Here is a 22,770-nt window from a genome sequence, read left to right as displayed (position 1 = left end):
CCATCCCATCGTCATCTTTGCATTGCTGCCTTCTTTTTTAATCATTCAGTTCTCAACTCTACTGTCAAATTCATGGGGAAGTCTTTCTTAACCTAAGTAAAGCAACCACCCTGGTCCTTCTCTGTATATTCCGTTTTTTTTTTTTTTTTTTTTGAGATGGAGTCTCACTCTGTTGCCCAGGCTGGAGTGCAGTGGTGCAATCTCGGCTCACTGCAAGCTCTGCCTCCAGGGTTCACGCCATTCTCCTGCCTCAGCCTCCCAAGTAGCTGGGACTACAGGCGCCCACCATCATGCCCAGCTAATTTTTTTTTTTGTATTTTTAGTAGGGACGGGGTCTCACTGTGTTAGCCAGGATGGTCTTGATCTCCTGACCTCATGATCCACCCGCCTCGGCCTCCTAAAGTGCTGGGATTACAGGTGTAAGCCACCGTGCCCGGCCTGTTTTTGGTTTTTTTAGCTGTTTCTGTACCTAAAATTATTTTCTTGATATGATTATGAGTTTATTGTTTTTATTGTTTATTTCCCCTTGCTCTTTGTCTTGTCTTCAGTCACGGCCAGTAAACTGACAAAAGTTATTGGCAATGGCTGAGTGCGGTGGCTCATGCCTGTAATCCCAGCACCCTGGGCAGGCCAACGTGGGTGGATCACTTGAGGCCAGGAGTTTGAGACCAGCCTGGTCGCCATGGTGAAACCCTGTCTTTACCAAAAATACAAAATTTAGCCAGCATAGTGGCACACCTGTAATCCCAGCTACTCAGGAGGCTGAGGCATGAGAATCACTTGAGCCCTGGAGGCAGAGGTAGCAGTGAGCCTAGATCGTGCTGCTGTACTCCAGCCTGCGCAACAGAGCAAGACTCTGTCTAAATAAATAAATAAATAAATAAATAAATAAAAAGTTATTGGCAATCGCCATTAGGCTGTAAGGTCTGTGAAGACAGGAATCATGTCCGTCTTGTATGCCCAGTGTTTAGCATAGAGTTTTGAATACCATAAGGGCTCAAAAAGTATTTGTTAAATATTAAAATGAATCAGACTTTTTACATGTATTATATGAAGTTGTCTAATAAATAGTCCAACTAAATGCATTTTTTTGTTTCTTTGTTTTTGTTTGTTTTAGACAGAGTCTCACTTTGTAGCCCAGGCTGGAGTGCAGTGGCGCAGTCTCGGCTCACTGCAACCTCCGCCTCCCGGGTTCAAGTGATTCTTATGGCTCAGCCTCCTGAGAAGCTGGGATTATAGGTGCCTGCCACTATACCTGGCTAATTTTTGTATTTTTTTTTTTCAGTAGAGATGGGGTTTCACCATGTTGGCCAGGCTGGTCTTGAACTCCTAACCTCAAGTGATCCACATGCCTCTGCCTCCCAAAGTGCTGGGAATACAGGCATGCACCACCATGCCTGACCAGCATTCTTTAGAGTAGCTCATTTCTTTATAAATCACCTAGGAATTATGAAATTGTCTTGTACTTGTCATCAGAACAAGATCATTATAGTAAATATTTATTTTAACAATATAAAAGCCCCTCCACCCTTAAGGATATATTATTAATATCTTGCTATTATGGATGGAATAAATAGACTAGAAAACTTTATATTAGTGTGAATATTGTAACTGATCTATAAAAGAAGTCATAAAGTGCAAGGAGATTCTATTCATCCTTGTTAAAGTGTAGTTCATTGACCAATAGCATATATGGGAGCTTGTTCAAAATATATCCTCATAAAATGAGTTAGGGAGGATTCCCTCTTTTTCTGTTGATTGGAATAGTTTCAGAAGGAATGGTACCAGCTCCTCCTTGTACCTCTGGTAGAATTTGGCTGTGAATCCATCTGGTCCTGGACATTTTTTGGTTGGTAAGCTATTAATTATTGCCTCAATTTCAGAGCCTGTTATTGGTCTATTCAGAGATTCAACTTCTTCCTGGTTTAGTCTTGGGAGGGTGTATGCGTCCAGGAATTTATCCATTTCTTCTAGATTTTCTAGTTTATTTGCATAGAGGTGTTTATAGTATTCTCTGATGGTAGTTTGTATTTCTGTGGGATCGGTGGTGATATCCCCTTTATCATTTTTTATTGCGTCTATTTGATTCTTCTCTCTTTTCTTCTTTATTAGTCTTGCTAGTGGTCTATCAATTTTGTTGATCTTTTCAAAAAACCAGCTCCTGAATTCACAACAAAGATCAAAAGAGACAAAGAAGGCCATTACATAATGGTAAAGGGATCAATTCAACAAGAAGTGCTAACTATCCTAAATATATATGCACCCAATACAGGAGCACCCAGATTCATAAAGCAAGTCCTTAGAGACCTACAAAGAGACTTATACTCCCACAGAATAATAATGGGAGACTTTAACACCCCACTGTCAACATTAGACAGATCAACGAGACAGAAAGTTAACAAGGATATCCAGGAACTGAACTCAGCTCTGCACCAAGCGGATGTAATAGACATCTACAGAACTCTCCACCCCAAATCAACAGAACATACATTCTTTTCAGCACCACACCACACCTATTCCAAAATTGACCACATAGTTGGAAGTAAAGCACTCTTCATCAAATGTAAAAGAACAGAAATTATAACCAACTGTCTCTCAGACCACAGTGCAATCAAACTGGAACTCAGGATTAAGAAACTTACTCAAAACTGCTCAACTACATAGAAACTGAACAACCTGCTCCTGAATGACTACTGGGTACATAACGAAATGAAGGCAGAAATAAAGATGTTCTTTGAAACCAACGAGAACAAAGACACAACATACCAGAATCTCTGGGACACATTCAAAGCAGTGTGTAGAGGGAAATTTATAGCACTAAATGCCCACAAGAGAAAGCAGGAAAGATCTAAAATTGACACCCTAACATCACAATTAAAAGAACTAGAGAAGCAAGAGCAAACATATTCAAAAGCTAGCGGACTGCAAAAAATAACTAAGATCAGAGGAGAACTGAAGGAAATAGAGACACAAAAATCCCTTCAAAAAATCAAAATATATCTAAAACCTTTTTTTGAGACAAGATCTCACTCTGTCTCCACACTGGAATACAGTGGTGCAAGTATGGTTCACTGCAGCCTTGACCTCCTGGGCTCAAGCAATCCTCCCATCTCAGCCTCCTGAGTAACTGGGACTAAAGGCCTGTGCCACCCTGTCCAGTTAATTTTTAGTTTTTTGTAGACACGGGGTCTCACTATGTTGTCCATGCTGGTCTTGAACTCCCGAGTTCAAGTATTCCTCCTGCCTTGGCCTCCCAGAGTGTCGTTGAGATTATAGGTGTGAGCAACGGTGCCTGGCCCAAAATGTAGAACCTCATGCTTTTTCTTAGACCTACTGAATTAGAAATTCATGTAATTGTATGCACAGTAAAGTTTAAGAATCATTGCTGGCCAGGCGTGGTGGCTCACGCCTGTAATCCCAGCACTTTGGGAGGCCAAGGCAGGCGGATCACAAGGTCAGGAGATGGAGACCATCCTGGCTAACAAGGTGAAACCCCGTCTCTACTAAAAATACAAAAAATTAGCTGGGCGTGGTGGCGGGCGCCTGTAGTCCCAGCTACTCGGGAAGCTGAGGCAGGAGAATGGCGTGAACCCTGGAGGCGGAGCTTACAGTGAGCTGAGATCGCGCCACTGTACTCCATACTGGGAGAGAGAGCGAGACTCCGTTTCAAAAAAGAAGAAAAAAAAAAGAATCATTGCTGTAGATTATAGGATTATTTAATTACAAAGTGAAATGAAATTTTCTTGCGTTTTTCTTTGTATTCTTACTGACATTTCTTGTGTTTTGAAAGGAATAATCACACTCTCTTTGGTGTTCTAAATTATACTAAGACTCCTGGAGGGAGTAGACGACTTCGTTCTAATATATTAGAGCCTCTAGTTGATATTGAAACCATTAACATGAGATTAGATTGTGTTCAAGAACTACTTCAAGATGAGGAACTATTTTTTGGACTTCAATCAGGTAAATCAATATTATTTAATGTTATAAATACGAATTATTGAAAAATACAATTGGCTTAGTTATTTTTCCATGTTTCTGAAAGACAAGTAGTGAAGGTGTTAATTCTTGTATTCTTTTATGAAAAATATTTTCCTGAAATTTTCTACTGAGTCCTGTGGTAAATAATTTCAGGGGTACATTATGTAATGTATTTTGATTTCCTGTATGCTTTTCTTTTCCATTTTTTTCTGTTTTTTGTTGTTGTTGTTTTTGTTGTTGTTGTTCATAGATGCTTTACATTCTTTTTCTCCATGGTAATCCTCAAAGATGGGAAGATTTGTCCAGACTACGTAATTATCAATGGATAGGATGTATTAGTTTCCTAGGCTGTTCTAAAAACTAGTACCTACTCCATGGTTTAAAACAACAGAAAGTTTTTGTCTTATAGTTCTGGAAGCTACAAACTCAAAATAAGGTGTCAGAAAAGCCATGCTCCCTCTGAAACCTATAGGGGAGAATCCTTTGCCCCTTTCTAGCTTTTGGTGGTCGCTGTCAGTCCATGATGGGCCTTGGCTCACAGGTTTGTCATTGCAATCTCTGCTTCTATTGTCATATGGTTTTCTCCCTGTGTGTCTTCACATTGTCGTCTTATAAAGACACTAGTCGTATTGTATTAAGACCTACCTTAATAACCTCACATTAGCTTGATTACATTTGCAAAGATGCAATTTCCAAATAAGGTCACACTAACAGATACCCAGAGTTAAGACTTCACAGTATCATTTGGGGGTCACAATTCAACCCATAACTTGGGATAAGAAAATTGCCCTTGCCTCAGGGTCTGTTTCTGGAGAACTCAACCTAACACAGTCACCAACAGGCATATTGCTAATTTTTTTTTTCTTTACTTTAAGTTCTGGAATACATGTGCTGAAATGTGCTGAACATGCAGGTTTGTCACATAGGTATACATGTGCCATGGTAGTTTGCTGCACCTATCAACCCATCATCTAGGTTTTAAGCCTTGCATGCATTGGGAATTTGTCCTAATGCTCTCCCTCCCCTTTCCCTCCACCCACTGACAGGCCCCAGTGTGTGATATTCCCCTCCCTGTGCCCATGTGTTCTCATTGTTCAACTCCCACTTATGAGTGAAAACATGCAGTGTTTGGTTTTCTGTTCCTGCATTAGTTTGCTGAGGATGATGGTTCCCAGCTTCATCCATGTCCCTGCAGAGGTCATGAACTCATTCTTTTTAATGGCTGCATAGTATTCCGTGGTGTATATGTGCCACATTTTCTTTATCCAATCTATCATTGATGGGCATTTGGGTTGGTTCCAAGCCTTTGCTATTGTAAGTAGTGCTGCAGTAAACATACACGTGCATGTGTCTTTATAGTAGAAAGATTTATAATTTTTTTGGTATATACTCAGTAATGGGATTGCTGGGTCGAATGATATTTCTGGTTCTAGATCCTTGAGGAATCGCCACACTGTCTTCCACAATGGTTGAACTAATTTAGACTCCCACCAACAGCGTAAAGTGTTCCTATTTCTCCACATCCTCTCCAGCATCTGTTGTTTCCTTACTTTTTAATGATCGACATTCTAACTGGTTTGAGCTGGTATCTCATTGTGGTTTTGATTTGCATTTCTCTAATGACCAGTGATGATGAGCTTTTTTTCATATGTTTGATGGCCGCACAAATGTCTTCTTTTGAGAAGTGTCTGTTCATATCCTCTGCCCACTTTTTGATGGGGTTGTTTTTTTCTTGTAAATTTCTTTAAGTTCCTTGTGGATTCTGGATTTTAGAGCTTTGTCAGATGGGTAGATTGTAAAAATTTTCTCCCATTCTGTAGGTTGCCTGTTCACTCTGATGATAGTTTCTTTTGCTGAGCAGAAGCGCTTTAGTTTAATTAGATCCCACTTGTCAATTTTGGCTTTTGTTGCCATTGCTTTTGGTGTTGTAGTCATGAAGTCTTTGCCTATGCCTGTGTCCTGAATGGTATTGCCTAGGTTTTCTTCTAGGGTTTGTATGGTTTTAGGTCTTACATTTAAGTCTTTAATCCATCTTGAGTTAATTTTTGTATAAGGTGTAAGGAAGGGATCCAGTTTCAGCTTTCTGCTTATGTCTAGCCAGTTTTCCTAGCACTATTTATTAAACAGGGAATCCTTTCCCCATTGCTTGCTTTTGTTAGGTTTGTCGAACATATGTGGTGTTATTTCTGAGGTCTCTGTTCTGTTCCATTGGTCTATATATCTGTTTTGGTACCAGTACCATACTGTTTTAGTTACTGTAGCCTTGTAGTAGTTTGAAGTCAGGTAGCATAATACCTTCAGCTTTGTTTTTTTTTTTTTTGCTTAGGATTGTTTTGGCTATATGATCTCTTCTTTCATTCCATATGAAATTTAAAGTATTTTTTTTTCTAGTTCTGTGAAGAAAGTCAATGGTAGCTAAATGGGAATAACATTGAATCTATAAATTACTTTGGGCAGTATGGCCATTTTCACAATATTGATTCTTCCTATCTATGAGCATGGAATGTTTTTCCATTTGTTTGTGTCCTCTCTTATTTCCTTGAGTTCTTTTTGTAGTTCTCATTGAAGAGGTCCTTCACTTCCCTTGTAAGTTGTATTCCTAGGTGTTTTATTTTCTTCATAGCGGTTGTGAATGGGAGTTCACTCATGATTTGGCTCTCTGCTTGTCTATTATTGGTGTATAGGAATGCTTGTGATTTTTGCACATTAATTTTGTGTCCTGAGATTTTGCTGAAGTTGTTTATCAGCTTAAGGAGTTTTTGAGCTGAGACGATGGGGTTTTCTAAATATATAATCATGTCATCTGCAAACAGAGACAATTTGACTTTCTCTCTTCCTATCTGAATACCCTTTATTTCTTTCTCTTGCCTGATTGCCCTGGCCAGAACTTCCAATACTATGTTGAATAGGAGTGGTGAGAAAGGACATCCTTGTCTTGTGCCGGTTTTCAAAGGGAATGCTTCCAGTTTTTGCCCATTCAATATGATATTGGCTGTGGGTTTGTCATAAATAGCTCTTAATATTTTGAGATATGTTCCATCAATACCTAGTTTATTGACAGTTTTTTAGTATGAAGGGCGTTGAATTTTATCGAAGGCCTTTTCTGCATGTATTGAGATAATCATGTGGTTTTTGTCATTGGTTCTGTTTATGTGACAGATTACATTTAGTGATTTGCATATGTTGAACTAGCTTTCCATCCCAGGGATAAAGCCAACTTGATTGTGGTGGATAAGCTTTTTGATGTGCTGCTGGATTCGGTTTGCCAGTATTTTATTGAGGATTTTCGCATCAATGTTCATCAAGGATATTGGCCTGAAATTTTCTTTTTTTGTTGTGTCTCTGCCAGGTTTTGGAATCAGGATGATACTGCCCTCATAAAATGAGTTAGGGAGGAGTCCCTCTTATTCTATTGTTTGGAACAGTTTCAAAAGGAATGGTACCAGCTCCTCCTTGTACCTCTGGTAGAATTCGGCTGTGAATCCGTCTGGTCCTGAGCTTTTTTTGGTTGGTGGGCTATTAATTACTCCCTCAATTTCAGAACTTGTTATTGGTCTAGTCACAGATTCAACTTCTTCCTGGTTTAGTCTTGGGAGGGTGTATGTGTCCAGGAATTTATCCATTTCTTCTAGATTTTCTAGTTTATTTGTGTAGAGGTGTTTATAGTATTCTCTGATGTTAGTTTGTATTTCTGTGGGATCGGTGGTGATATCACCTTTATCATTTTTTATTGTGTCTATTTGATTCTTTTCCCTTTTCTTCTTTATTAGTCTGCATAGTGGTCTATTTTGTTAATCTTTTCAAAAAACCAGCTTCTGGGTTCATGGAGTTTTCGAAGGGTTTTTCATGTCTCTGTCTCCTTCAGTTCTGCTCTGATCTTAGTTATTTCTTGTCTTCTGCTAGCTTTTGAATTTGTTTGCTCTTGCTTCTCTAATTCTTTTAATTGTGATGTTAGGGTGTCGATCTGAGATCTTTTCCACTCTCTGATGTGGGCATTTAGTGCTATAAATTTCCCTCTTAACCCTGGTTTAGCTCTGTCCCAGAGATTCTGGTACATTGTCTCTTTGTTTTCATTGGTTTCAAAGTACTTCTTTGTTTCTGACTTAATTTTGTTATTTACCCAGTAGTCATTCAGGAGGAGGTTGTTTACTTTCCATGCAGTTGTGCAGTTTTGAGTGAGTTTCTTAATCCTGAGTTCTAATTTGATTGCACTGTGGTCTGAGAGACTGTTATGATTTCCATTCTGTTCCATTTGCTGAAGAGTGTTTTACTTCCAATTATGTGGTCGATTTTAGAATAAGTGCTATGTGGTGCTGAGAAGAATGTATATTCTGTTGATTTGGGGTAGAGAGTTCTATAGATGTCTATTAGGTCCACTTGGTTCAGAGCTGGGTTCAAGTCCTGAATATCCTTGTTAATTTTCTGTCTCATTATTGTCAGATTCGCCAAGGTTGAAACGAAAGAAAAAAATGTTAAGGGCAGCCAGAGAGAAAGGTCAGGTTATTTACAAAGGGAAGCCCATGAGACTAACAGCGGATCTCTGTGCAGAAATCCTACAAGCAAGAAGATAGTGGGGGCCAATATTCAATATTCTTAAAGAAAAGAATTTTTAACCCAGAATTTCATCCAGCCAAACTTAATTTCATAAGTGAAGGAGAAATAAAATCCTTTACAGACAAGCAAATGCTGAGGGATTTTGTCACCATCAGGCCTGCCTTGCAAGAACTCCTGAAGGAAGCATTAAATATGGAAAGGAAAAACCAGTACCAGGCACTGTAAAAATACACCATAATATAAACACCAACAACACAGTGAAGAAACTGCATCAACTAATGTGCAGAATAACCAGCTAGCATCATGATGATAGGATCAAATTCACACATAACAATATTAACCTTAAATGTAAATGGGCTAAATGCCCCAATTAAAAGACACAGACTGACAAATTGGATAATGAGTCAAGACCCATCAGTGTGCTGTATTCAGGAGACCCATCTCACATGCAAAGACACACATAGGCTCAAAATAAAGGGATGGAGGAATATTTACCAAGAAAATGGAAAGCAAAAAAAAAAAAAAAAAAAAAAAGTAAAGTAAAAAGCAGAGATTGCAATCCTAGTCTCTGATAAAATGGAATTTAAACCAACAAAGATCAAAAGAGACAAAGAAGGGCATTATATAATGGTAAAGGGATCAATACAACAAGAAGAGCTAACTATCCTAAATATACATGCACCCAATACAGGAGCACCCAGATTCATAAAAGAAGTTCTTAGAGACCTACAAGGAGACAGACTCCCACACAATAATAATAGGAGACTTTAACACCCACTGTCCATATTGTTAAATTTAATGGGCACATTAGTTCCCTTATTTGAATAAGAAAATTTCCCTGGGCAAAGTACATCAACAGATGCTTCTCAAAAGAAAGACATACAAGTGACCAATAAATATATGAAAAAATGCTCAATGTCACTAATCCTCAGAAAAGTACAAATCAAAACCACAATGAGATGCCATCTCACACCAGTTGGAATAGCTATTATTAAGAAGTCAAAAAATAACAGATGTTGGCAAGTCTGCAGAGAGAAGGAAATGCTCATACATTGTTCTTAGGATTGTAAATTAGTTCAGCCTCTGTGGAAAGCAGTTTGGAGGTTTCTCAGAGAACTAAAAATAGAATTACCATTCAACCCAGCAATCCCATTACTGGATATATACCCAAACATAAATAAATTGTTCTCCCAAAAAGACACCTGCACTCACATGTTTATTGCAACATTATTCACGGCAGCAAAGACATGGAATGAACCCAGGTGCCCATCAACAGTGGACTGGGTGAAGAAAAAATTTGGTACATATACACCTTGGAATACTATGCTGTTATAAAAAGAATGAAATCATGTTCTTTTTGGCAGCATGGATGTAGCTGGAGGCCATTATTCTAAGTGAATGAATGCAGAAACAGAAAACCAAATATTGCATGTTCTTACTTATATATGGGAGCTAAACATTGGGTACACATGGGGATATAAAGATGGGAACAATAGCTATTGGGGACTCCAAAAGGGGAGAGGAATGGGGCAAGGGTTCAAAACTATTGGGTAACATGTTTACTATCTGAGTGCTGGATTCAATCAAAGCCCAAACTTCAGCATCAAACAATGTATCTATGCAACAAACCTGCACATGTACCCTGTAAATCCAAAATAATTTTTTTTAAAAAGGAAAAGAGGGGAGGTTCCAAGATGGCCAAATAGGAACAGCTCCAGTCTGCAGCTCCCAGCATGAGCGACACAGAAGACGGGTGATTTCTGCATTTCCAACTGAGGTGCCGGGTTCATCTCTCTGGGGCTTGTCAGACAGTGGGTACAGCCCATGGAGCAGGGTGGGGCATTGCCTCACCTGGGAAGCACATGGGTTCAGGGAATTCCCTTTCCCAGCAAAGGGAAGCCATGACAGACGGTACCTGGAAAATTGGGACACTCCCACCCTAATACTGTGCTCTTCCAAAGGCCTTAGCAAACAGCACACCAGGAGATTATATCCCGCACGTGGCTTGGAGGGTCCCACGTCCATGGAGCCTCGCTCACTGCTAGCACAGCAGTCTGAGACCAAACTGCAAGGTGGCAGCGAGGCTGGGGGAGGGGCATCTGGCTTTGCTGAGGCTTGAGTAGGTAAACAAAGCGGCCAGGAAGCTCAAACTGGGTGGAGCCCACCGCAGCTCAAGGAGGCCTGCCTTGCCTCTGTAGACTCCACCTCTAGGGGCAGGGCATAGCGGAACAAAAGGCAGCAGAAACTTCTGCAGACTTAAACATCCCTGTCTGACAGCTTTGAAGAGAGTGGTGTTCTCCCAGCACGGAGTTTGAGATCTGAGAATGGACAGACTGCCTCCCCAAGTGGGGCCATGACCCCCAAGTAGCCTAACTGGGAGGCACCTCCCAGTAGGGGCCGACTGACACCTCATACAGCCGGATGCCCCTCTGAGACAAAGCTTCCAGAGGAAGAATCAGGCAGCAACATCTGCCGTTCTGCAATATTTGCTTTTCCGCAGCCTCTGCTGGTGATACCCAGGCAAACAGGGTCTGGATTGGACCTCCAGCAAACACCAACAGACCTGCAGCTGAGGGTCCTGACTGATAGAAGGAAAACTAACAAACAGAAAGGACATCCACACCAAAACCCCATCTGTACACCACCATCATCAAAGACCAAAGGTAGACAAAGCCACAAAGATGGGGAGAAACCAGAGCAGAAAAGCTGAAAATTCTAAAAATCAGAGCGCCTTTTCTCCTCCACAGGAACGCAGCTCCTCGCCAGCAACGGAACAAAGCTGGAAGGAGAATGACATTGACGAGTTGAGAGAATAAGGCTTCAGACGATTGGTAATAGCAGACTTCTCCAAGCTAAAGGAGGATGGTGGAACCCATAACAAAGAAGCTAAAAACCTTGAAAAAAGATGAGACATATGGCTAACTAGAACAAACATTGTAGAGAAGTCTTTAAGTGACCTGATGGAGCTGAAAACCGTGGCACGAGAACTTCGTGACGCGTGCATAAGCTTCAGTAGCTGATTTGATCAAGTGGAAGAAAGGCTATCAGTGATTGAAGATCAAATGAATGAAATGAAGCAAAAAGACAAGTTTAGAGAAAAATGGGTAAAAAAAACTGAACAAAGCCTACAAGAAATGTGGCACTATGTGAAAAAACCAAATCTACATCTCATTGGTGTACCTGTAAGTGACGGGGAGAATGGAACCAAGTTGGAAAACACTCTTCAGGATATTATCTAGGAGAACTTCCCCAGCCTAGCAAGGCAGGCCAACAATTCAAATTCAGGAAATACAGAGAACGCCACAAAGATACTCCTCAAGAAGAGCAATTCCAAGACACATAATTGTCAGATTTACCAAAGTTGAAATGAAGGAAAAAATGTTAAGGGCAACCAGAGAGAAAGGTCAGGTTACCCACAAAGGGAAGCCCATCAGACTAACAGCGGATCTCCCAGCAGAAACTACAAGCCAGAAGAGAGTGGGGGCCAATATTCAACATTCTTAAAGAAAAGAATTTTCAACCCAGAATTTCATATCCAGCCAAACTAAGCTTCATAAGTGAAGGAGAAATAAAATCCTTTAAGACAAACAAATGCTGAGAGATTCTGTCACCACCAGGCCTGCCTTACAAGAGCTCCTGAAGAAAGCACTAAACATGGAAAGGAACAACCAGTACCAGCCACTGCAAAATCATGCCAAATTGTAAAGACCATCAATGCTAGGAAGAAACTTCACCAACTGAAGAGCAAAATCACCAGCTAACATCATAATGACAGGATCAAATTCACACATAACCATATTAACTTTAAATGTAAATGGGCTAAATGCTCCAATTAAAAGACACAGACTGGCAAGTTGGATAAAGAGTCAAGACCCATCAATGTGCTGTATTCAGGAGACCCATGTCACTTGCAGAGACACACATAGGCTCACAATAAAGGGATGGAGGAAGGTGTACCAAGCAAATGGAAAACAAAAAAAGCAGGGGTTGCAATCCTAGTCTCTGATAAAACAGATTTTAAACCAACAAAGATCAAAAGAGACAAAGAAGGCCATTACATAATGGTAAAGGGGTCAATTCAACAAGGAGAGCTAACTCTCCTAAATATATATGCACCCAAAACAGGAGCACCCAGATTCATAAAGCAAGTGCTTAGAGACCTACAAAGAGACTTAGACTCCCACACAATAATAATCAGAGACTTTAACACCCCACTGTCAACATTAGACAGATCGAGACACAAACTTAACAAGGATATCCAGGAATTAACTCAGCTCTGCACCAAGTGGACCTAATAGATATCTACAGAACTCTCCACCCCAAAGCAGCAGAATATACATTTTCTCAGCACCACATCACACTTATTCCAAAATTGGCCACATAGTTGGAAGTAAAGCACTCCTCAGCAAATGTAAAAGAACAGAAATTATAACAAACTGTCTCTCAGACCACAGTGCAATCAAACTAGAACTGAGGATTAAGAAACACACTCAAAACCGTTAAACTACATGGAAACTGAACAACCTGCTCCTGAATGACTACTGGGTACATAACGAAATGAAGGCAGAAATAAAGATGTTCTTTGAAACCAATGAGAACAAAGACACAACATACCAGAATCTCTGGCACACATTTAAAGCAGTGTGTAGAGGGAAGTTTATAGCACTAAATGCCCACAAGAGAAAGCAGGAAAGATCTAAAATTGACACCCTAACATCACAATTAAAAGAACTAGAGAAGCAGGAGCAAACCCATTCAAAAGCTAGCAGAAGATAAGAAATAACTAAGATCAGAGCAGAACTGAAGGACATAGAGACACAAAAAACCCTTCAAAAAATCAATGAATCAAGGAGCTGGTTTTTTGAAAAGATCAACAAAATTGATGGACCGCTAGCAAGATTAATAAAGAAGAAAAGAGAGAAGAATCAAATAGATGCAATAAAAAATGATAAAGTGGATATTACCACCAATTCCACAGGAATGCAAACTACCATCAGAGAATACTATAAACACCTCTATGCAAATAAACTAGAAAATCTAGAAGAAATGGATAAATTCCTGGACACATACACCCTCCCAAGACTAAACCAGGAAGAAGTTGAATCTCTGAATAGACCAATAACAGGCTCTGAAATTAAGGCAATAAATAATAGCCTACCAACCAAAAAAGTCCAGGACCATATGGATTCACAGCCGAATTCTACCAGAGTTGCAAGGAGGAGCTGGTACCATTCCTTCTGAAATTATTCCGATCAATAGAAAAAGAGGGAATCCTCCCTAACTCATTTTATGAGGCCGGCAACATCCTGATACCAAAGCCTGGCAGAGACACAATAAAAAAAGAGAATTTTAGACCAATATCCCTGATGAACATCGATGCAAAAATCCTCAATAAAATACTGGCAAACTGAATCCAGCAGCACATCAAAAAGCTTATCCACCACGATCAAGTCGGCTTTCTCCCTGGGATGCAAGGGTGGTTCAACATACTTTGAAGCAATATACGTAATCCATCACATAAACAGAACCAAAGGCAAAAACTCATGATTATCTCAATAGATGCAGAAAAGGCCTTCAGCAAAATTCCACAGCCCTTCATGCTAAAAACTCTCAATAAACTAGATATTGATGGAACGTATCTCAAAATAATAAGAGCTATTTATGACACACCCACAGCCAATATCATACTGAATGGGCAAAAACTGGAAGCATTCCCTTGAAACCTGGCACAAGACAGGGATGCCCTCTCTCACCACTCCTATTCAACATAGTGTTGGCAGTTCTGGTCAGGGCAAGCAGGCAAAAGAAAGAAATAAAGGGTATTCAATTAGGAAAAGAGGAAGTCAAATTGTCCCTGTTTGCAGATGTCATGATTGTTTACTTAGAAAACCCCATTGTCTCAGCCCCAAATCTCCTTAAGCTGATAAGCAACTTCAGCAAAGTCTCTGGATACCAAATCAATGTGCAAAAATCACAAGCATTCCTAAACACCAATAACAGACATACAGAGAGCCAACTCATGAGTGAACTCCCATTCACAATTGCTTCAAAGAGAATAAAATACCTAGGAATCCAACTTACAAGGGATGTGAAGGATGTCTTCCAGTAGAACTACAAACCACTGCTCAACGAAATAAAAGAGGACACAAACAAATGGAAGAACATTCCATGCTCATGGATAGGAAGAATCAATATTGTGAAAATTGCCATACTGCCCAAGGTATTTTATATATTCAGTGCCATCCCCTTCAAGCTACCAATGACTTTCTTCACAGAATTGGAAAAAACTACTTTAAAGTTCATATGGAACCAAAAAAGAGCTCGCATTAACCAGACAATCCTAAACCAAAAGAACAAAGATGGAGGCATCACACTACATGACTTCAAACTACACTACAAGCCTACAGTAACCAAAACAGCATGGCACTGGTACCAAAACAGATATATAGACCAATGGAACAGAATAGAGCCCTCAGAAATAATACCATACATCTACAACCATCTAATCTTTGACAAACCTGACAAAAACAAGAAATGAGGAAAGGATTCCCTATTTAATAAATGGTGCTGGGAAAACTGGCTAGCCATATGTAGAAAGCTGAAAGTGGATCCCTTCCTTACACCTTATACAAAAATTAATTCAACATGGATTAAAGACTCAAATGTTAGACCTAAAACCTTAAGAACCCTAGAAGAAAACCTAAGCAATACCATTCAGGACATAGGCATGGGCAAGGACTTCATGACTAAAACACCAAAAGCAATGGCAACAAAAGCCAAAATTGACAAATAGGATCTAATTAAACTAAAGAGATTCTGCACAGCAAAAGAAACTATCATCAGAGTGAACAGGCAACCTACAGAATGGGAGAAAATTTTACAATCTACCCATCTGACAAAGCGCTAATATCCAGAATCTACAAAGAACTTAAACAAATGTACAAGAAAAAATCAAACAACCCCATCAAAAAGTGGGCAAAGGATATGAACAGACACTTTGCAAAAGAAGACATTTATGCATCCAACAGACACATGAAAAAATACTCCTTATCACTGGCCGTCAGAGAAATGCAAATCAAAACCACAATGAGATACCATCTCACATCAGTTAGAATGGCAATCATTAAAAAGTCAGGAAATAACAGGTGCTGGAGAGGATGTGGAGAAATAAGAATGCTTTTACACTGTTGGTGGGACTGTAAACTAGTTCAACCATTGTGGAAGACAGTGTGTTCCTCAAGGATCTAGAACTAGAAATACCATTCAACCCAGCCATCCCTTTACTGGGCATATACCCAAAGGACTGTAAATCATGCTGCTATAAAGACACATGCACACATATGTTTATTGCGGCACTATTCACAATAGCAAAGACTTGGAACCAACCCAGATGTCCAACAATGATAGACTGGATTAAGAAGATGTAGCACATATACACCATGGACTACTATGCAGCCATAAAAAAGGATGAGTTCATGTCCTTTGTAGGTACATGGATGAAGCTAGAAACCATCATTCAGAGCAAACTATTGCAAGGACAGAAAACCAAACACCGCATATTCTCACTCATAGGTGGGAAGTGAACAATGAGAACACTTGGACACAGGATAGGGAACCACACACCGGGGTCTGTCGTGGGGTCAGGGGATGGGGGAGGGATAGCATTAGGAGATATTTGTAAATGAGGAGTTAACGGGTGCAGCACACCAACATGGCACATGTATACATATGTAACAAACCTGCACGTTGTGCACATGTACCCTAGAACTTAAAGTATAATAATAATAACAAATGAAATGAAAAATAAAAAGGAAAAGAAAGTTGCCTTTGCAACCTGGCTGTTTGTCCACTGGCATGGTGGTGCAGTTTTATTCTTAAATCTGTAGTTGGAAGGATAGTTTATAAGTACTACTCTTTGTCCAGTATTTGGTTGCTTTCAGCTTGGTCTGTCTTCCATACCTCCACTTGCCTGACTACCCTAGCTTGTGTTCTGGTAGTCTAAATGAAAGTGGTGCATTCAAATCTAGAAGGCATTTACTACCTGAGTAGGTTTTCTTCAGTCCAATTCCAAATACCTTTAATTAGCATAATTCCTTCAAAATTCTGGTATTATATTGACTGCGACTCTGCCTGTCCAATGTTGTCCAGTATATTCGTTTTTAAATATGTATATTCCTGTGTATTTAGTATTGGGAAAGGCAGAAAGAGGCCATTTTTAACTATCCTTTTCTTGTTAATAGCAACATCTTGTTGGTCTACCTATACCTGCCATTTAGTGTAATACTTAAGTGCCAAGAATATGAAAAGTCATTTAATCATGTTACATTGGTCAAGCTCCAACCATTGATATCTTTTTAAACTTTCTGCTACCAAATATGCATTTATACTTATCTACTTTTCACTCCCTTTGTTTAAGCCAGAAGTGGTATTCTCTAGCTAATTCCTCCATCTGTTCCCTGGATCCCATCCTTGCACTTATCTCCTGTATCTTCATTACTTTTCTCTCCATGGCCTTCTTCTAAGAGGATTTAAACTTCCTCATGTCTCTCCTATCTTTGTAAAAACTCCTCCTGGACTTCATCTTTTCTAGCTACCACTATATCACTTCTCTATTCACAGCCAAACCTGTTGAAAAACAAATTTCCTATGCTCACTATCTTCTCTTCATCACTATGTCTCAATGTGCTGCAATCTTATTTCTGTGCCCAGTACTGTGCTGAGACTGCTCTTGTCAAGGTCACTGGAGCAGATCTTGTTGGTTCTCTGTACAGATTGTCTTGGATCCCTTTTACCTTTCAGTGTTCACCTTTTGCTGGTCTGTGTGCCTAATGGCCCACATCTGGACTCTTTTTCTATGCCTACCTTCAGGCTGTTAGAGCGCTTTGTTCTTAAACACAGAGTACCCAAAATGCCTGGTAGCCCTTAAATGAGTGTATGGTGTGAAGGTATGAAAGCCTAGCTCTTTCACATTGATTTGGCAAAAACCTGAATATAACTTAAACTCCAGAATTTCTTTGCATGATTAGTTGAAGTTACCTTCCACACAACTTTGCCTGAAATCACACTGTTGGTTGGCTTGGTTTCCCTTCTCTGTCCTTTTCTCACTGCTCTACTGGTTTCTTCTGGAAGCAGATTCTTTTTGTCTTTTTCTTTCTTTCTTTCTTTTTTTTTTTTTTTGAGACAAGGTCTCATTCTGTTGCCTAGGCTGGAGTGTGGTGGTGCGATTTCGGCTCACTGCAACCTCTACCTCCTGGGTTCAAGCAATCCTCGCACCTCAGCCTCCCAAGTAGCTGATACTATAGGCCTCTGCCACCATACTTAGCTAATTTTTATGTTTTTGGTAGACACGGGGTTTCACTATGTTGCCCAGGCTTGGAAGCACATTCTTAATAAATTACTGGCACATGAGTCCTTGCCTCAGTGTCTGTTTCTGGAGAACCCAACCTAACACAGTCAACAACAGGCATATTGTTAAATGTAGTGGACACGTTAGTTCTCTTATTTGAATAAGAGAAATGTCCACAATTTATTTGATACTTCTGAATATCTGTCATTATTGAATTACTGCCTTTCTTTGCTTCTGTGATTACACAATCTCCTGATTTTCTTCCTATGTCTTTGTGGTTTCCTTCTGAGTCTTTTAAATATACTTCTCTTCCTTTTTTTATTTCCTAAATGCTATGGCTCTTCAAAGATATGTTCTGGGTTGTCCTTTTATCCTGAATTTCCTTATTGTATGACTTACCCAGTTTCATGGTTTTATGATTATTATTCACATATTCATGACTTCCAAATTTACATCTCATGCCTAAATATCTCTCCAGACCTTTGGACTCAAATATCTTATCGCCTTCTGAGCATTTGCTGTGATCTACATGTTGTGCTTCTCCAAAATTCATATGTTGAAGTCCTCACCTTCAAGGTGATAGTATTAGGACGTGGGGCCTTTAGGGGGTGGTTACACAAGGGCAGCCAGAGACCTCATGAATGGGATCAGTGCCCTTATAAGAGAAGCTCAAGGGAGACTCCTTGCCCCTTCTACCATGTGAAGATACAGCCAGAAGGTACCATCTATGAGTCAGAAAGTGGGCTCTTACCGGACACTGAATCTGCCCAGCAGAAAATAAATTTCTCTTGTTTATAAGCCTCTCAGCTTGTGGTAATTTTTTATAGCAGCTTGAATGGAATAAGAGCATTTGTTAGGTTTTCCTCAATCACCTGAAACTTAATGTACCCAAATTGTGCCTTTTTTTTTTTTTTTTTTTGAGACGGAGTCTTGCTGTCACCTACCCTGGAGTGCAATGGTGCAATCTCAGCTCACTACAACCTCTGCCTCCCAGGTTCAAGTGATTCTCTTGCCTCAGCCTCCCGAGTAGCTGAGAATATAGGCACCCACCACCACACCCGACTAATTTTTGTATTTTTAGTAGAGATGGGATTTTCTCCATGTTGGCCAGGCTGGTCTCAAACTCCTGACCTCAGGTGATCCACCAGCCTCGGCCTCCCAATGTGCTGGGATTACAGGCATGAACCACTGTGCCCGGCCGCCATCTTCTTTTCTAAATCAGTTCTTCCTGGTTTCAGTGAATAGCTCCACATCCACCCTCTATGTAAGCTAGATACATGAAAGTCATTCTTAACTCTTACCTTCCTTCCAATCAGTCATCAAATCTGCCATGTCTCCTTGCTGTATACCTCTTGGATGTATCTGCTTCTTCTATCCCCATGGCTGCCACTCCAGCCCAGGATACCTTAATTCTCTCATCTCATTTCTTATAAGAGCCTCCTATTTGGTCACCCTTCTCCAACCTTGCTGTTTCTAGCCTCTTCTCTACATTGTTGCCTGAGTGATCTTTTGAAAACATAAATCTGAGACTATCACTCTGTATTCATTTCTTAATGTTGATATAAAACATCACCACGAATTTAGGAGCTTAAAACAACACGAATGTATTATCTCACAGTTCTGGAGGTCTGAAATCAGTTTCACTGGGCTAAAATCAGTGTGTCAGCAGGTCTACATTTTTCCAAAGGCTCTGGAGGGGGAGTCCATTTCCTTGCTCTTTCTACTTTCTAGAGGCCGCCTACATTTCTTGGCTCTTAGCCCTTCCTCTATCTTTAAAGCCAGAAGTAGATCATTTTCCCTTCCTCTGACTTCTGCTTTTGTACTTACATCTTCTCTCTCTGACACTGATCCTCCTGCCACCCTCTTGTAAGGACTCTTAAGATTACACTGGGGCCAAGAGACAATCCAGGATAATCTCTCCATCTCAAGACCCTTAATTTAATCCCAACTAGAAACTTCCTTTTATCAGTTAACATATTCACAAATTCCAGGAATTAGGAAGCAGATCTCTTTGGGGGGCTGGGGGAGGGTGGTGGTTACTATACTCATCTGCATAAAATCCTTCAATCTTTTCTCTTTAGATTCTCTTCTCACAACTTTTAGATTAAAATGCAAACTCTTCTATATAGCTGTTTTCCTGTAATCTCCCACAGCATCTCTTGCTACTCTTCACTCTCCATTTTCTCTTCTAGTCTAAATGAACTTCTTTAAGTTACTTAAACATATCTGCTGTCATTTTCTGGCTTTGGAACGCTGTAATTTTTGCCTAGAATACCTCTTCCTCCTTCCCTGCAACCCCTTCTCCCAGGCTTCTCTAGCTAACTGCAGTTCATCTTTTACCATTCCAGTTTAGATGTGACTTTTGCTACAGGCCTTTCTGATCCCGCAAGTCAGTGTTAGGCATCTTTAATACATGTTTCCTGTAGTATCTTGTTATGATGACACTTATTTTTCTTTTTGTAAATGCATGTTTTGTTTGATAATTCTCATATAAGGCTAGGACATAACAGTTTAACATATTTGTTAAACTATTGATTTGTTGTTGACTCTGTTGAAATTGTATTCTGTTATTCCCAAGACAATACTGTTTGTATGATAAAATTTTGATGATAAACTTGGATTTTTTTAAACTTTAATTTTGATATATTTTAAGTTTTTAAATTCCTTATGACTGAAAATTTCAAACTGATATCTATAAATAAACATTTCTCTGTTTTCTATATCTTTTTCTTTTCTTTTTTTTGAGACAGAGTTTCACTCTGTCACCCAGGCTGGAGTGCAGTGGCACAATCTTGGCTCACTGCAACCTCTGCCTCCTGGGTTCGAGCAATTCTCCAGCCTCAGCCTCCCAAGTAGCTGGGATTACAGGCGCCCACCACCATGCCTGGCTAATTTTTGTATTTTTAATAGAGATGGCGTTTCACCATGTTGGCCAGGCTGGTCTCAAACTCCTGACCTCAAGTGATCCACCTGCCTTGACCTCCCAAAGTGTTGGGATTACAGGTGTGAGCCATGTTTTCTATGTCTTAATGGTTTGTAATTTATCTTAACACAAAATAAAGTAGAGGAGCAGGGCATAGAGCAGAGTGGGAGGGTAATTTTTACAGTTTATTAAAATATAAGAATCTCATGTCTGAAACACCAAAAGCAATGGCAACAAAAGCCAAAATTGACAAATGGGATCTAATGAAACTAAAGAGCTTCTGCACAGCAAAAGAAACTACCATCAGAGTGAACAGGCAACCTACAAAATGGGAGAAAATTTTCGCAACCTACTCATCTGACAAAGGGCTAATATCCAGAATCTACAATGAACTCAAACAAATTTACAAGAAAAAAACAAACAACCCCATCAAAAAGTGGGCGAAGGACATGAACAGACACTTCTCAAAAGAAGACATTTATGCAGCCAAAAAACACATGAAAAAATGCTCACCATCACTGGCCATCAGAGAAATGCAAATCAAAACCACAATGAGATACCATCTCACACCAGGTAGAATGGCAATCATTAAAAAGTCAGGAAACAACAGGTGCTGGAGAGGATGTGGAGAAATAGGAACACTTTTACACTGTTGGTGGGACTGTAAACTAGTTCAACCCTTGCGGAAGTCAGTGTGGCGATTCCTCAGGGATCTAGAACTAGAAATACCATTTGACCCAGCCATCCCATTACTGGGTATATACCCAAAGGACTATAAATCATGCTGCTATAAAGACACATGTACACGTATGTTTATTGCGGCACTATTCACAATAGCAAAGACTTGGAACCAACCCAAATGTCCAACAATGATAGACTGGATTAAGAAAATGTGGCACATATACACCATGGAATACTATGCAGCCATAAAAAATGATGAGTTCATGTCCTTTGTAGGGACATGGATGAAATTGGAAATCATCATTCTCAGTAAACTATCACAAGAACAAAAAACCAAACACTGCATATTCTCACTCATAGGTGGGAATTGAACAATGAGAACACATGGACACAGGAAGGGGAACATCACACTCTGGGGATTGTTGTGGGGTGGGGGGAGGGGGGAGGAATAGCTTTAGGAGATATACCTAATGCTAAATGATGAGTTAATGGGTGCAGCACACCAGCATGGCACATGTATACATATGTAACTAACCTGCACAATGTGCACATGTACCCTAAAACTTAAAGTATAATAATAATAAAATAAAAAATAAAATAAAATATAAGAATCTAAACCTTTTAAGAAAAACCCATTACCTCCTTTATTATAGGCATTCTATAGGTGTTAGGGATAAAAAGATGAGGAACATTAAGCTATATCTGTCCTCAAGGACCTCACATCCATGTTCGGGCAACAGAACTCTAATTAAATAATTTTGATGCAATGTGATACATGCAATAACAATTGAGTAGTTCATGGGAACACAGAGAAGGGAGTTGGGATAAAGACAGAATCCAGATGGGATTTGCAGGAATAATATTTCAGCGTTGTCTTAAAAGAAGGAGTAGGATTTTAGCAACAGGAGAATCCTAGCAGTGATATTCGAGATGAAGGGAACATGCCTGTGCAAGGTATGTTGATGTCCATAGCAGTAATGCAGATGTTTTTTGGATATAGTGGTTAGGATAAGGATCTGGTATGCACGCCATTGGCTGTGATCTTGACCAGTCATTTCCTTCCCTCCCTCCCTCCCTCCCTCCCTCCCGCTTTCTCTTCTTTTTTTTTTGTTCTCTCTCTCTTTCTTTCACAGGGTCTCACTCTGTCACCCAGACTATAGTGCAGTGGCACTATCATATCTTACTATAACAAACCTTTGGGTTCAAGTGATCCTTTTGCTGCAGCCTCTTGAGAAGCTATGTCTACAGGCCTGCACCACCATGCCTGGCTAATTTTTACATTTTT

General features: G+C 39.9%; 1 protein-coding gene across 5 annotated transcripts in view; it reads left to right on the top strand.

The window, feature by feature from the left end:
• MSH4 (mutS homolog 4) overlaps nt 1-22,770 on the top strand; it is a 118,395-nt gene that overhangs the window by 24,551 nt on the left and 71,074 nt on the right. For all 5 annotated transcript variants that reach the window (XM_524742.8, XM_063800242.1, XM_054684430.2 and 2 more), the window contains exon 7: nt 3,791-3,963. In XM_524742.8, coding sequence (XP_524742.2) covers nt 3,791-3,963 — 173 coding nt within the window. The remainder of the gene's footprint in view (nt 1-3,790; nt 3,964-22,770) is intronic.

This window comes from Pan troglodytes, chromosome 1, assembly GCF_028858775.2.
Source record: "Pan troglodytes isolate AG18354 chromosome 1, NHGRI_mPanTro3-v2.0_pri, whole genome shotgun sequence".
Lineage (NCBI taxonomy): Eukaryota > Metazoa > Chordata > Mammalia > Primates > Hominidae > Pan > Pan troglodytes.
This window is presented reverse-complemented; position numbering and strand designations above follow the sequence as displayed.